The following is a 15,904-nucleotide window of genomic DNA, read 5'->3' as shown; positions in this document are numbered from 1 at the left end:
TTAACTGACAATGATCGTGATTCAATGTGATTTTATGTTTGCTTTAATTTTGGTGCATGCACACTTTTTGCTGTGCATGTAGAAATTTTGGGCTACATGCACCAGTGCAGGTAGGAAAAAATTTGTAAATCGGACACTGGCACCAAGGCAATTTATCAAAAGTGAAGAAAACTCAAACAATATGATTTGAGTGGTTATCGAACATTGGTCTTCAAATATTCGCAAGTATGCAAAAAGAATTGGGGAATTCCCTTTTATTTCAGGATGTTAAGGAAATGCTACGAAAGCAACTTTCCATAGCTATATTGATTAGGATTAGGGTTAGGGTTATACTTGTGCACAGGGTATGTATACCAGAATTATTCCGTCCTTTCTTACACCAAAGGTTAAGGTATATTCCTTAAAAAATTGCAAAATATAGATGCAAATTAGCTCATTATAATATGTAAATACTACATCCCCTAGACATTCACATCATCAGCTAGCACCACAAGCATTAAGAGCCAGTCTTCCTTAGGGGGCTGGCATTTTCTTCGGAAGGGGGGGTCCCAAATATGTCAGGTGACCAGAGTCAATTTTTTTATGACCCCCCCTATCGTGGGCAAAAATTTTTACGACCCCCCTATCGCGGGTCGAAAAATTTTATGAACCCCCCTTTCAACTACACAGACTCAAGAAAAATTATTCATTGCCGGAACTAAGGCGCTGAGCGCGTCAAAACTTAAAAGTGAAGAAAGTGTGTGGGAGCGTTAAATTTTTTATTGTAAGTGTAAAGAAAAGTGGCGAGCGTGTAAAAATTTTGCATAGATTGTATGCACATTTCGATTGCGAAGTTAAAGACAATTTTGAGTCACCAGCCCTTAATAATTCTATACGCCCCCCTATTTGGGTGTTACAAAACTTATAACCCTCCCTATTTTGGGTCTGAAAATTCTATGACCCCCCCTGTATTTTTGGGACCCCCCTTCCGAAGAAAATGCCAGCCCCTTATTATGTACCCAATTGCGATACAAAAAAAAATATTTTCTCTAAAAAATTATATTGGTACATATTTTCACCAATATGAGTATGCACAGCGCCCTCGTTCAGCTGAAAAAAATTCTTGAAATTTTGGCCTCTCTGAGCGTAGTTTACAAATGACAAACTTAACATCTTGCGCCATCATCATCCCAACCTGCATTTTGCATTTTTTTGAAGTACCAAATGGTTACATCACAAAAACCAAGAAAAAAAGTTGGGATCTTGATGGCGCATAAAAACAGCAAATCCAATGTTTTGATGAAAAGCGCCTTCATGCAAACTTCAAACAATCATAACGGGCTGCGCCATCGAGATACCATGTCCGAACAAGTTTGAAATTAAAGACCTCCATTGGTAAGTTTCATTTTCCAGCAAAAACTTTTTGGAATTTTGATGGTTAATAGAGGTCAAAGGTCAAAATTCCTATTTTCTGGCATTTTTTTGTATCACAACCCCTTATTTGGGAACATAATAAGGAAGACTGGCTCTTCAAGAATAAAGTCATTTTAGTCTACTGATGAGCTTTAATAAAATCATGTTCTCAAATATTTTAATATACAAAACAGGTTTCCTTATTTGGTAAAATATGCATATTAGCTCATTGAAATATTTAGTGACTATATGACTGAATGCACTGAAAATGTGTTTTTAATTCAATGATATAACACAATAGATTTTATGTTGTTTTACCCCACCAGACAATGATTATGGCAAAAAAAACCCCAATTTAATACCATAGAATTTATAACCATGTCTACATGTAAGTGAGGGTATAACTCCAACAGTTTATAAAGATTGATTGTCCGGCAAGGTCAGCAGAGCAGAGCTGGGCTGGCATAGTATTTGTTTGCGGGCAACTCAACCCAAACCTCCATGTGGTGCTGGATGGGTAACGCTAACTTGAGCAATGGGGGAACAGGCTTGGATGCGAGGAAGTAAGCTAGCGGAGGATCATGTATGCGTTTTGCTGCTTTATCTGAAAAAAAATAGCAAAACTGGGCCAAAAAAGTCAACTATTTTGATAAATATACCTCAAATCAACTTTCTGTGTTAAAAAAATAGAATCTAAAAATCAATTACAGGGGGGATAACAGTCTACTTTTTGCCAGAATGAAGATTTCTCTTGGAAAATCTGCACCCCACAAAAAAATTCTGGCTACGGGCCTGTACATGATTGTTCTGAGATTGCACTTCAAAATGTGCTGTATCAGATGAAATTGCACAACTTTTCAAAATGGGGTGTAATTTTGCTCCCCAAGGCAAAAAAAAATTCATCACTGGTTCACCGTCATGATAACAAAATACTCCCCTAAGTAAGTATATGCCAACACAGTGAAAAAACATTGGTAAGCTTTGGATAAAATGGCGGCCTGAAAGCAATGTACAAGTGTTATGGTGGGGCTTGAAATCAAATAACACTCAAAAGGCACTTTTTTAATGTTTTACTTTTAGACAAAAAAGAAACTAAGGGCTCCTGATTTTGTTTTAGCAACATTTCAGGAATGGTGGTGCTGTTTATGAAGGCATGTTTATATAAAACTTGACACTTTAACCTGCTACAGTATACATTGATAGTGTGTAGTACCTGAGTAAGTTCTTTAAGTTTAGGGTCATCTCTTGAGTCTGGTTCTATCATCATTCTCTCTTCACCTTCCTCTGCAATCAAACAGATTACAACATAGCCCATAATTATTGCAACACAATACCCTTTAAATTAACTATAAAAAATATCACAATTTCATTCCAGTGGCTGGATTGTGAATGTGTGTGTCAGTCAGCTGATTGCTGGTCGATCATGAAAAAAATAATTCACCTTCATTATAGTACAGCTGCTAAGCTACCATACAGGGAGGGAGCCATTGTGCACTTTTTAGTAGAAGCATGAGAATTTCCACACATGAAGTACAAGGTCCAATGCTGATTTTAAGATGTGGAGCTATTTGGATTTCACCCCTGGTGACCACTAGATATCCCGAAAGAAAGGTCACACAGGGTAAACACACTTGAAAATGCTCCGATCTTGTTAAGAGACATATCAAATTACTCGTCTGATCACAAGGATTAAAACAATGTATAGTTTGTGCTATCTATGACCTATCATTATTAAGTTATCGTACAAAAACCACATTTTTAGGTAAAATGTCACTTTTTTGTTTTTACATGTACAGGCAGGGTTTTTTGATTTAAATCGATTTTTTAAATTTTTTTTTTACCAAGAACTGCTATACTCCATGATAAAAGTCAAAAGAGTACCAGTGGAATGCTAGTCATATATGCACAATCAATCCTACCAGGTATTTACAACAAAAAACCAAAACATGTTTTTACATGTTTTATTTCAAAGAAAAAATCTTGGGAAAAAACCTGTTGAATTCTGCACCTTGAAAATGAATTTTTAGCAATAGATAAAGTGACATCATAGAGGTATTTTAATTGTATCCAAAAGTTGTAGAAACATTAGGAATGAAGTAAAGCAGTCAATTTAAAGGGGTACTACACCCTGTGGTAAATTTTGTGACTATTTTTGCATTTTTCTCAAAAAATAATAACACACTGTTAACAAAATTATGTATATTATTGGGGCAAGGGATCCAATTACTACACTGAAATTTCAGTAACTCAAGACAAGCGGTTCAGCATATATGATAGGAAATGAGGTACATCCTAGCGGTACCTTATTTCTTATCATAAATAACGAACCGCTTGTCTTGGGTCACTGAAATTCCAGTGTAGTAATTGGATTCCTTGCCCCTATAATACACATACCGTTTGTTACCAGTGTGTTATTAGTTTTTGCGAAAAATGCAAAAATAGACACAAATTTATCGAGGGGTGTAGTACCCCCTTAAGAAAGAAATTAACGTATATTTATCAAAAATGGTAAAAATGAAAAAAGTTGATTTAAATCAGTGATTTAAAAAAAAAAATCAAGTGATTTAAATCAATGATTTAAATTGCTGTGATTTAAATCAAACAACCCTGTCAGTACAGGGTTAAAAATTTCAACTTGCTCCAATTTTGAAAACAATGGTGGCAAATTGTTCATGAAGCTGACAGGAATCAGAATAAAAATTCCCTTTAAAAAGAATCTTGTGTGCCTGTAAAAATGATAAAAATACATTTAGAATTATTTAAGGATGTCATCATAATGTATAGTTTCTTATTGAAATCATTCGTAATTGCATCTTTCTGGATTCCTGACGCTAATATTGATAGGGCCCTACACTGCAAAAACTGTGTTTAGCCATTGAACACATTCTTCTTGCCTTCACTTTGCAAACATGTTTAGACACTTTACATTACGTATCAAATTCTTAAACATCAATGTTCAATGGCTAGGCTAAACATTATCCATCAATACTCTATAAACATGTTTAGTATTTTTAACACGTTTACAAAGTGACGGCAAGAATGTATTTAGAAAAGTGTTTTAATGCTAAACATTGTTTTTGCAGTAACGTATACAATTCTATTTCATCTTTAACTTATTGGAAATTTTTTTGGACTATCCTGTGGTTTACTGGGGTATTGTTTATGTACTCACATTTTATCTACCCATTTTGCACCCCAAACAAAGTTATTGGTGTTTACTTCCTCTAATCTTAATTAGTTTTCACCTAATGTGACCGCATCTCATTCTATTAAGTGCAATGTAAACGCTCACTTCAATCATTATATGTGTACATCCATGTCAAAACGATGCACTTGTCGGCTGCTACATGTGTCTCATTTCACCTAATAGCTAGGAAGAAATACCAGACTCATCTCAAGCGTAGGTCACTTCAAATCATCCCAAATCACATGGTTTAGGAATACAGAGAACATTCCTTAAACCTATGACTTGGGGATGATTGGAAGTGACCTCCACTTGAGATGAGTCTGGTATTTATTCCTAGCTATAGTAGGCCTACGTGAAATGAGACACATGTAGCAGCCGACAAGTGCATCGTTTTGATATGGATGAACACATAAAGACATGATTAACATTGAACTAAGATGTTTCTTAATGTGAACGGACACATATTTAAGATCAATGTACCGTAAGAAACACACTGTCGTTTGTTAGTTACCCCCCCAGTCAAATGGTGTGTCCCCCCCCCCAAGTCAAATGGTGTGTCCCTAAGCACATATACATATACCACAGCTCTCGAATTTTATGCATACATTTATCTGATAACACTTAGTTTAACTAGTGTTTACAGCTCTATACAGTACCCCAATTTAGCTGTGTATGGCTCAATGAAGTGACCTTATATTACAAGCATGTAACACAGCAGGTTATGTATGCTCGTGCATTATAAGCTATTATAGGTAGCTAGCTTGTTTGTAGCCCCATATTTTCTTCCTTTCGATTCAAATTTTCTTTCAAACATGTAACTTTTCTAATATAATGTTGTTTTACTTCATTGACACATGTAACTGGGCTAACCTTTTCTCAGAAATTGAATAGTAATATTTTTAAATACATTTACCGCGACAAATATGACAAAGTTGAGCCAGGTCATCCACTACAATGCTAATCATTAATGCAAACAAAGTGTGTTTCCGACTTAAATAGCTGGGCAAAGCCGGCGAAAAGAATAGTTTTGCCTAGATGTGATGTGTTCACCTACTGAGATAGAGGGCAAACAAGGTCAAAGGCCATTGGGTGTCCATAGGCCACTGTTGATCTTTAACTTCCATTGCACATAACAAGTAAAGTAAACAGTTTAGAAGGCAAGTTTTATACCATTTCTTGATTCTTATATCAAGATGAGCAATTTGACACTATTTTTGCTAAAATTGGAGTATCAGTAAGTTGGAACTTTTAATCCCTATACAACCAAAAAAGTGTAATTTTACCTAAAAATGAGCTTTTTTGTACACTGGCACCTTTACTTACCCATTGCAAAATTTTCTGGTGCAAATTCGAGTGACTTTGTTGGTGAGTTAAGTGCATTATTGCCATCTTCATCTAAGTCGTTCACTACAGAAGAAACAAGTCAAACAAAAACATTTTTGTAGTGCTGGACGCAATGTTCAACAAATTTCATCAACCTGTTACGTCCAGTCGGACGCAAGTTGATACAGCCCAAAAATGAGTGATATAAGCTTACCAAATTGGTGTTTGCAATGATCCTATTTCATAACTTCATCATCATAAAAATCATGAAAATTTCTAAACCTCCATTGTGCATATTAAATTAAATCAATATTTTTAGCAGCATATTGACCAATGGACCAATCAGCACACAAGTTATTGACCTTTAACATTTAACCACTCCCATTTTGCAACACTTCCGGGTCACCGGTCAACCAGTCAATGAATGAAAATTCTTACGGCAGCGAGACGTGATAAGCTTTTGATCAAACACGAGAGCAAAAATACAACTTTCTAAACTATCGTACATTGTCAGCAAGTTTGCATTCACGTAATTTGTTATTGACAATAATATTTACATAAATCTTTCAAATCTCATCAGGAATCTGAAAGGAAACAGTCAAATATTTGCATCAAATATTCAAACTGCGATGTAATGCGATGCAATACCCATGATACCGGCTATCGGGGTTTTTGTAAAATTGTATTCCCAGCTGCCCAGCACAAAAACATGTACGGACGCATAAAAATTTTATGGGACGCGCATTTCCGCGACCAGGTTTTACAGTTGTGCGTCCGATCGGACGCAGAATGTTTGAAGGCTAGCGGGAGCCTTGGACTGCATAATTATAAATTAATGGCACTTCAATACTGAACAATTCTGATTTTAGAATCTACCAGTACCAGTTTACTAATCGTCAAAGCCCAAGTTCTCAAATTGTTCGTCATGTAAAAACAAGTCAATGAAGGAATAATTGCACTGTCTAAAATGCTTCATTGGGGTACTACACCCCTGCCCAATTTTGTGCCTATTTTTGCATTTTTCTCAAAATTTATAGCGCATTGGTAACAAGTAAGATATGAATATTATTGGGGCAAGGGTTACAACTACTGCACTGAAAATTCAGCAACTCAAGGCAAGTAGTTATTGATTTATTGATCAAATACTGGTTTTCCCTCATTTTTGACTGTAACTCCACAACTGTTGTCTGTGCTGAAAAAAATTTTCCAGTGCAGTAGTAGTTGTAGTCCTTGCCCCTATAATATACACATCTTTCTTGTCACCAATACGCTATAATTTTTGAGAAAAATGCAAAAATAGGCACAAAATTGGCCAAAAGGTCAATAACATGACGTATGTCAATATATATGCGAGTGCCTTGTCCGAGGTGCTCTGACGATAACACTCCGATCGCCATGCAATCTACGTTTTACGGTGTAGTAGGCCATTCATGCATTGGGACAACGGAACCGCTACGTGAACGAGCTACATTTGTACCGTAGTAGTGAGTGCCCCCCCCCCCACCCACGGGACTAGGACAATGATTTACACAATTGTTTTTGAGGCCGAATGAAGTAGTAAATGCATTTATTCCATTATTAATATAGTGCCTTCTGACTGCTTCAATCATAAAAGTACAAGAATCACAAAGATGGTTGATGAGATTTGTGTGTGGAATGTACGGAATGCGCAGCTAGGCATGCATTGCTTGAAGGTCATTCCGTTCGTCCGTGAATCGTCCGTCAAGTTATCAACGGAATAATACACAGTTCACTCTTATATTACCCGCGGAACAACTGATATTATGTGAAAACTTACCTTCTCTTGAAATTTTCTTTTTTTGCCAAGAGTTGTGACTTTTTCGAGGAAAGATTCCTCTTTCTTTTCCTTTTTCAGGGTGGGCGTTTTGGTCGGAGAGGACGCCATTTTAATTTTTGACAGATTTGTTTGTTGTACCTTTTTGGTTACTCTTATGCCCCTGTCAGACTTTCCTGCCGCTTGCCGCTGCGGCAAGTAGCATGACGTATCAGCCAATGACAGGCCTTAATTCGGTCAGGGTGTCTGCAATGCGCGTGCGTCTCGCCGCTCAGCGGCAAGCGGCATGACAGTATAAAACCAGCATTACTCCAGTAAACAGTAGAGCAAATAAAAACTCCCTTAAAAGGGAGAGTCCAATAGTCCGATAAAAACCTCAACATATCAAACAGACTAGCAGCGTTGCGGGGTGGAGGGGGGGGGGGGCGGTATTATGTAGCCAGAGGTTTCCAGTGATATAAAAATCTTAACTTTTTTATAGAAAAGTGGGGGATGATGCTGTGGATCACGAAGTCCCCTTTTAAAGTAGGCCTATAACAGTTATAACATAACATCATACTGCAGTTACTGTCCGTTTTCCTATACACAATACACAGTGCTCTTTCCCATTGACGCGTGACCTTTACAAATAGCCCTACGTTAACAGTATGGGGATATGACTAGTTAACGTCGCTGTGTGAAAAATAACCGGCCAATATTAAAAGTACTCTTCTAAAGTTCTAGAAAATATTGGTTTTTAACATGTCCTAAATTTTTAGCTAATTTAGATGTTTGGAAATATTCGTACTTTGGTGTTTTAGTTAATGTTATAGGTAATAGTACATTGCCTAGTTAACGTCGCTGTGTGAAAAATAACCGGCCAATATTAAAAGTACTCTTCTAAAATTCTAGACAATATAGTTTTGTAACATGTCCTAAATTTTTAGCTAATTTAGGTGTTTGGAGAGGGTCGTACTTTTGTGTTTTAGGAAGGACATGTAAACGACAGATAACACCAAAAATATGAAGAAATTATTTCCAAACCGTGTTAAGTCAAAAATCATTATGTTGCTCATTTTCAAGAATGCTGGTTTACAAAAAGCACGCCATTGTCTGATTTCGTGAACAAAGCCACACATACCATTGTTTCCTTTCGTTTCCTTTATAATCGGTTACCCAACTGAAGCTATGAATACCAGCTTTATTGCGATATCGCACATGAAAACAGTCACTTGTGCACAACCAGAAAAGATCCGATTTAATCAGTTGAGCTGTTTCAATGAGTGTTATCTTGGTTTAATAGCTTTTAATGGGGTTAAGTCCTGCAAAGGTCGAGATGAATTCTACTGTAGACATGACTGCATCATGTGTCGTCCCTTTCAAAGCTTTCAAACATTGCAAAAAGAACACGTAAATGTTCCTTGCAAATGTTTATGGAATTACATTTATACAGCATGATACTGGTAGTGTACAGTGTTTTATTAATAATTACTTAGTAATCATTATGTTTAACTTTTCTTATTTCTCACAAACTTGAAATTGCTTACCGAGAGGAAGCTTTCATAGCTTTTCATCCAGTATTCTCTTGATCATCATGATCATGTAATAGATTGATATCAAATGAGAGATCCGATTTTTCTCATTAACATGTGAAGAGCTTATTTCCAAACCGTGTTAAGTCCACAAGATTCACTTTGAAGAAAATCAGGAATTTTCTTTATGGCAATGAAAAAAAGTTCGATTTCTATAAAATTACAGTGAAGTGAAGGTGACATAATATAGGACCATAAAAACATGTTAAGTTAAAATCTAGAGATTTTTTTTAATGAATTAATTTGTTTTAAAAATAGCATGGACTTAACACGTTTTGACACAAAACGCAATTTCTGGCATGGACTTAACACATTTTGACACAAAACATAGTATCTGTAACACAGAACTAACCATATTTTTCTCAAACTAGTCTTAAAAGATAACAAATTTATTAGAAACATACAAAATGTGATTCTCTCTACTATAAAACACAATTTTGCCACAAAACACCTTGCATCTCGAACCCCCTCCTGCTGCCCATTTTTTACCAAAATTCGACGTTTAAAATAGTTCAAAATTCAAAACTTAGTTGAATTGCATTTCTCAGTATTAAATAAACATCATTTCACTGACAATAAGTGATGACCTGAAATATCCACTTGTTTTAACACATTATAACAAATATTTCCCCCTCCCCCATGCTGCCACCCTAATCTCATATTGACAGTCGTGAGTTTTTAAGTCCTAAGTTTTTTATACCTTTAACTTTAAAATTATACCTTGAATTTAGTAGCACATTTTGATAATCATACAAAATAATAATATCAAAAACTAACTCTACCACCATCCTCTAACATTAATTCTACCATCACAGCCTCTCCCTCTCCCCCTTCCCACCCTATTCATGTCTTTCTGGAGGTATCTATCAAATATTTCAGAAATCCCATACAAACTAAGCCTACTAATATAAAACAAAAACAACAACAACAACTTTTTTATGCAGACCAAATTCATGTATACTAGTCTCAGAACCAAACAAGAACGTTGGCGATTAACTATTGGAAGCCCTATGCCGTGCTACTTGTTTACAAGCTGCCCACAAGGGCAGTGTTCGTGGACTTAACACAGTTTGCTACAAAACTGGATTGGACTTAACACGTTTTGGAAAAAAATCGATACTTTGTGTGTCAATATTTCGGAACTTGACTAATTTTGGGAAAAAACAAACACATTGCTGGATAGCCCTAGTTACTCACTACCCATTTTCATCAAAATCTCAATTTTGAAGGTGGGTGGACTTAACACGGTTTGGATGACATAAAATTTGACAAATATTGTAAGGAACACTTGAGGTTTTGACTTTTAAAACCTACATTTAAAAAATGTGCTTGGATAAGTAGTTTTCAACAAATTTACCACATTCGCCTTTTTGTTTTTTAGGGGGAAGTGTTAGATTTCGTTTATAAAAAAAAATTATGATTGGATGAAGGGAACACTTGAGGTTTCGACAGCTCATCTCATACGATGCTATGCACTCAGCCGTGTAGTGTATTCAAAAACTGTGTGGAGACAATTCACTGCTTGTTCTCTCTAGCTTTCTCTGCTTGGAAGCTCTTGGACGAAAATGTGTGCTCATCGAGGTGGAAACTGTGCGTAGATGGTTTATAAATGAATCGTTTTTGTATAGACGAATCCAAATACACGCATTCCTACACCTGACTAGCAGCCTTTAGTTGGGTAGCCGTCGGCTACAATGCACTCAAAATGTGAAATGATTCGGCCTTGGCGGAAATTTTAAACTGCATTCCATCACCCGTTTTACACCTTCCGCGAAAACACAGGCAGACAAAAGAATAACACAATACAGTTCCCTTCGACAAAACACACAGCATGGTCTATTCGCTGTTGAAGTGACATAATAATCGGATTAACTACACGCGGTATCTATGCATTGATGTACTTGCGAACAAAAGGACTATATATGTATGAATAGATGCGAAGAGATTACCTGCGGAATTATCTCCATTATATATATTATTAGCTATTATTCTATTAACCATCCTCGTCCTTGCATCTTCTCTAGGTGTTAGCATGGAAGAAAGAGATGAGAAGGAACCACAACGACTTCGATCGGCCAAGTTTTAATCCGCTTATCTATTGACGCATGAAAAGAAAAGCTATCAATGGTACTTACTTTCATGTATGATCCATTTACCGCGATCGATGCTTGGCAAAATCATTACTGGAAAATTTTTTATAACAAACCCATCCACGAACAAACAAACGCTACCCAGAAGCAGAGCCCTGACACTGAAAAATTTGCATGGCAAAATGACCCGTCTCCTCCGCAGCCAATTTGGTTTCGCTCCATCGAAATCAAGCTGGTCACGGAGGAGACTACCCTCCTTTGTGTTTGTTCATTTGTGTATGGAGAGCCCTTTTGGAGTCTATAATGACTTAGGCTACGCTCTCAGCTAGAGTCCGACGCTGCATTGTACTAGAAATCGGGAACACGTATTCGTTTTGAAAATATAGCATTAAAATTAGTATCACCCTTGTGGCCCCCGTGCAGTGGAAAACCTTAATTCTTTCATTAAAAGGAAATGAAAAAAAAAAAAAAAACACGGATCTACCTGTGCACCAATAAAATTGGCACAGCAATTTGTCTCAAATATGAATGAATTTTAAGAAACATACGGGGTATGATGAACATTGACCTGACGCCATGATAGTAGGATCTATTAGTCATTTTATATATACAATGTATATACCGTATTGTCATAATACCAATATTTGTCATTATATATAATGAGTAATATTTAGCACTGTAAATGTGCAGTTCATATGCACAAACGAATACTGATCTTTATGATATTCAGGTTTTTGTACATCACATATAACATATGTCACATAGGAGGTCATACGTGTTGACCTTCATCTATTGTATTTGTTCATCTGTGTATGGAGAGGATTAGCGCCATTAAACGCCATTAAAACTCCATCAGTATTAGGGCGTAGTTCAGTGAACTCACCGGATTGCTATTCCAAGTACTTTGATAATACAGATAATATGTATTAATGGGTCGAGGCGATTGCATTGAAAAACCTAATAAATTATTCATAACAGTTACGTAATCAATCGATAGTGCGGACACTTTTCATTTGCAAACCACCAAAATTCGTGATCTTTTAGCGTTGGAAAAGAAACCACGTGAATAGAGTGCCCTCTCAAGAATATCAACTCTCTGCCAGAAGTAAGATTATGGAATTTCACTGATGCTCTGAACATGTATAGTAGCTTTGTTTTGGGATCTACAGTCAAACTGTTTTCTTGATCGTGTTGTGTAGAAAATGTCCTATATAAAACATCGAAAAGGTAATCAAAATCGGCCGTTTTTTGCCGAGTTTCATCTTTAGCAAATAAGGTAAGATTTTGGTGACTTTTCGATGAAAAATAGATGTAAAATGTTCTTAAATAATGCACAATGTTCCGGTTGAGTCCGGTACATAAAACCTGTTTAATTTAATAGTTTATATGTGTATAATCGTAACTAGCTAACTCGTTTCAGTGCCAAAGACTGCCAACTCTGAGAAAAAAGTCATCCAAGTTCGGAAAAATTGGGCAAAATGGAAGAAAAAGATGTAGGCCATCAATGACCGATGATCACGTCACCAAAGAAAATCCTATAGGGTGCTTGCACGGAAGGTCATTAGTTCAAATCATCCTTCACACACGCTCCAGAAGACGTGCAAATACATGGAATACAATACCAATCACCTATTTAACGCGGGGTATTGATCAAAGTAAATCCTCATGAATAACAATGTCAACTAAATGTCGGTAAAGGGAGTGGACAAAGTGAATGCGTTCGTTGTGGTTCCTTCTTATCTCTTTCTTCCATGGTGTTAGGCGGTTTTTATTTGCACAATTGGACGCTCAAAGCACCAGGTTGGTGCTAGCGGCTATACCCAAAGATGTCCGACCAAATCCTGACCATGACTTGGCTACTTGGATTCGTCTAAATACACTCATCTACTCTAGGTTCCAGAGTAAAAAGTAAGTACAGCTTGTCTGTACGCAGTGCGACAATACTCATACATATGAGGGAGGCACTTATAAGGAAGAAGAAGAAACCAGGCCCGTACGCAGGAATTTTTTTTTGGGGGGGTGCTGATTTTGAAAAAGTGGACTTTTTTTCCAAAGGGGGGGCGATTTTGTGGAAAGTGGACTTTTCCCCAAAACTTTGGACCTTTTTTGATCAAAAAACCTTTAAAAACCTGATTTTTTTTCTCGCTACGCTCGCAAATTCTTACATTTTGGGACTTTTTGTATATACTTTTGCAAATTTGGGGAGGTGCGGTCGCACCCCCCTGCGTACGGGCCTGATAGAAACCTTTCCATATGTTTGTTTTTATATGCCAAATATAGATTCTTGTCATTTGATTGGCTAAAATTTGGTATCAATTCGCGGGTTGATGAAATGATGCCTAAACTTATATGGTATCTGCCCAGCCTAGGCCTACATAAGCTTAGCCTAGTAGTCCCGGCTAGTAGTCCGGTGGCAGACCAAGGTAGGTTGGTTTTGCCAGTTAAAGTGTTTTTGTTTCTGGATTATTGTTCTGTGGGTAGTACAAAATGAGAATTCGAGGGATGTAAAATTGTCACCCCTGGGCAATTCGAGATATCCAAGGTCATAGTTTATACAGGGGTCAAAATTATAAACTTGTCCAATTTTGTCTAAACATATGTCAAATTATTCCTTTTGTCATAAGGATTCAGAAAATGTATAGTTTAACATATCTACGACTTATCGTTGTGGAGTTATGAGTAAAAAGGTCAAAGGTTAAATAGAGAACTCCCACAGGGGTTGAAATTGAAAAATGCTCCAATTTTGATGAAAATGGTCTCAAATTGGTCGTTCTGTACCACAACTCGAATAATGAATAGTTTGAACTACCTAGAATGACTTGTTGCCTTGGTAACACATCAAAATTGGTCATTGTCAATTGAGTCCTACTGATGTTGACCTACTGGTACTTCCCTGAATGCTTACCTTGGTAATGAGTCATTACAGTTGGTTATAACTATTCTTTATTCGATTGAGATAACACTGCCAACAATTTAAGACCATTTTCATCAAAATTGGAGCATTGTAGCTCTTTCAGCACCTGTGCTGCTTCCAAGTTAACCTTTGACCTTTTGGCTTATAACTCCGAAACGATAAGTCGGAGGTGGGTCGAACTATACTTTTTCTGAATCCTTAGGATCAGAGGAACATTTTGGTATGGGATTTTAAAAAAATTTAGCAATTTTGAATTTTGACCCCTGTATAAACTTTGACCTTGGAAATCTTGAATTGCCCAGGGTGACAATTCTACATCCCCATAATCTCATTTTGTACCACCTATAGATTAATAATCAGCAAAGAAAAACACTTTAACTGGCAAAACCATCTAACCAAATAAAACAATAGTTTGCAGCCGGACTATAGGTAATGGTTCAAATTATAGGCCCATAGCAATAAGGCCGCACTCGCCAGAAGCATCAAAGAGATTAGGATGCAACAACAATAATTGGAAACAGGCTTTTCAATTGTGAGAAATCAACCTTTGAAATTGGGTCAAAGTTGTATTTGGACCACACTGTACCAAACCATTTCTTAAACTTCTTTTTTCAGCCTTTTTTCCACCGTTAACATTCAAGAATCAAGATGTACGTTATATACCATAAACAATCCCGGCACTCTGGTGATGGTTCAAGATGGTAAATGGAAAAGACATTGGCCTAATAATAATTAGGCCAAATGTTTAAATCATGGCCTAAGCTAACTGCTTTAGAGCAAGGCGTCATTCGGGTGATGTTATAGGTCAGTCTAATGTGGACGAGTTCAGGGAAAAACAAAAAATCTTTTTTGAGGTAAGTGGGATAATCTGTGGACTTGTATAATTAAAAAGAGAAGCCTGTTATTATAGCATAAACGGGTTTCAGTGTAGAGAACGGGCATGGTACGGGGTATGATATGCGCTGTTTTTAAAAACGCTGATATCTCAAAATTTAATCGGAAGACTAGTAGTACACGTACATTGAAACATATTATATTATATTATTCATAGAGCTTCATCGAATGGTGGTTATATTTAATTTGTTGCCGAAAGGTCTAAAATTGCGGTGAAGGCGCGTTTTCATGTATGTTTCAACATGTTTATAGCAATGATGCGAGGTTAGGCATGACGCTTATCACTTACTTTTGATGTTGAAACAATAGTCGTCAATATTTATTCCTATACTTTCCAACTATTTTGTTCACCGATTCAACTTTGTGGATCTCAAATCAGCAGCAAATAATAACTGGCATGGAAATTGCGAGAATTTTGCCCAAATGTAGTCGTAAATGTAGTCATGAAAGACAACAACGACGATACTTCCTGGTAGTATACATGTATTCTATATTCTAGGCCTATAATAATTACTTCATTTCAGGAAGCTCTACGTCACGAGTATACAACAGAACGGAAGTCAAGTATCACTATCAGATGGAGAGAACATCCGGGGATCTAAAATATTGTATGGGGATATGGATGTGCCGCCCATTACGTTTTATCATACTGTAACGTCCCTACATTTCGGTATAGGCCTACACAGATCGTGACTTGAGTAACTGAGTGACCATGCTACATTCCTTGCCTCTTGACCC

The 15,904-nt window shown here is 36.7% G+C and overlaps 1 protein-coding gene across 3 annotated transcripts in view; it reads right to left on the bottom strand.

Moving 5' to 3' along the window:
* Positions 1-15,650, bottom strand: part of LOC140165739 (beta-parvin-like) — a 64,404-nt gene extending 48,754 nt beyond the window's left edge. Inside the window, exons 1-3 of one of the 3 annotated variants that reach the window (XM_072189055.1) lie at positions 15,456-15,650; positions 5,903-5,986; positions 2,606-2,676 (exon numbers count right to left, since the gene is read on the bottom strand). In XM_072189055.1, the coding sequence (XP_072045156.1) occupies positions 2,606-2,676; positions 5,903-5,986; position 15,456 (156 nt within the window). In that variant the 5' untranslated portion in view covers positions 15,457-15,650. Of the gene's footprint in view, positions 1-2,605; positions 2,677-5,902; positions 5,987-7,700; positions 7,748-15,455 lie in introns of those variants that run through there. The other 2 variants (XM_072189056.1, XM_072189057.1) reach the window with 2 other exon arrangements.
* Positions 15,651-15,904: the final 254 nt, after the last annotated feature.

Source organism: Amphiura filiformis, chromosome 12 (assembly GCF_039555335.1).
Source record: "Amphiura filiformis chromosome 12, Afil_fr2py, whole genome shotgun sequence".
NCBI classification, from domain to species: Eukaryota; Metazoa; Echinodermata; class Ophiuroidea; order Amphilepidida; family Amphiuridae; genus Amphiura; species Amphiura filiformis.
This window is presented reverse-complemented; position numbering and strand designations above follow the sequence as displayed.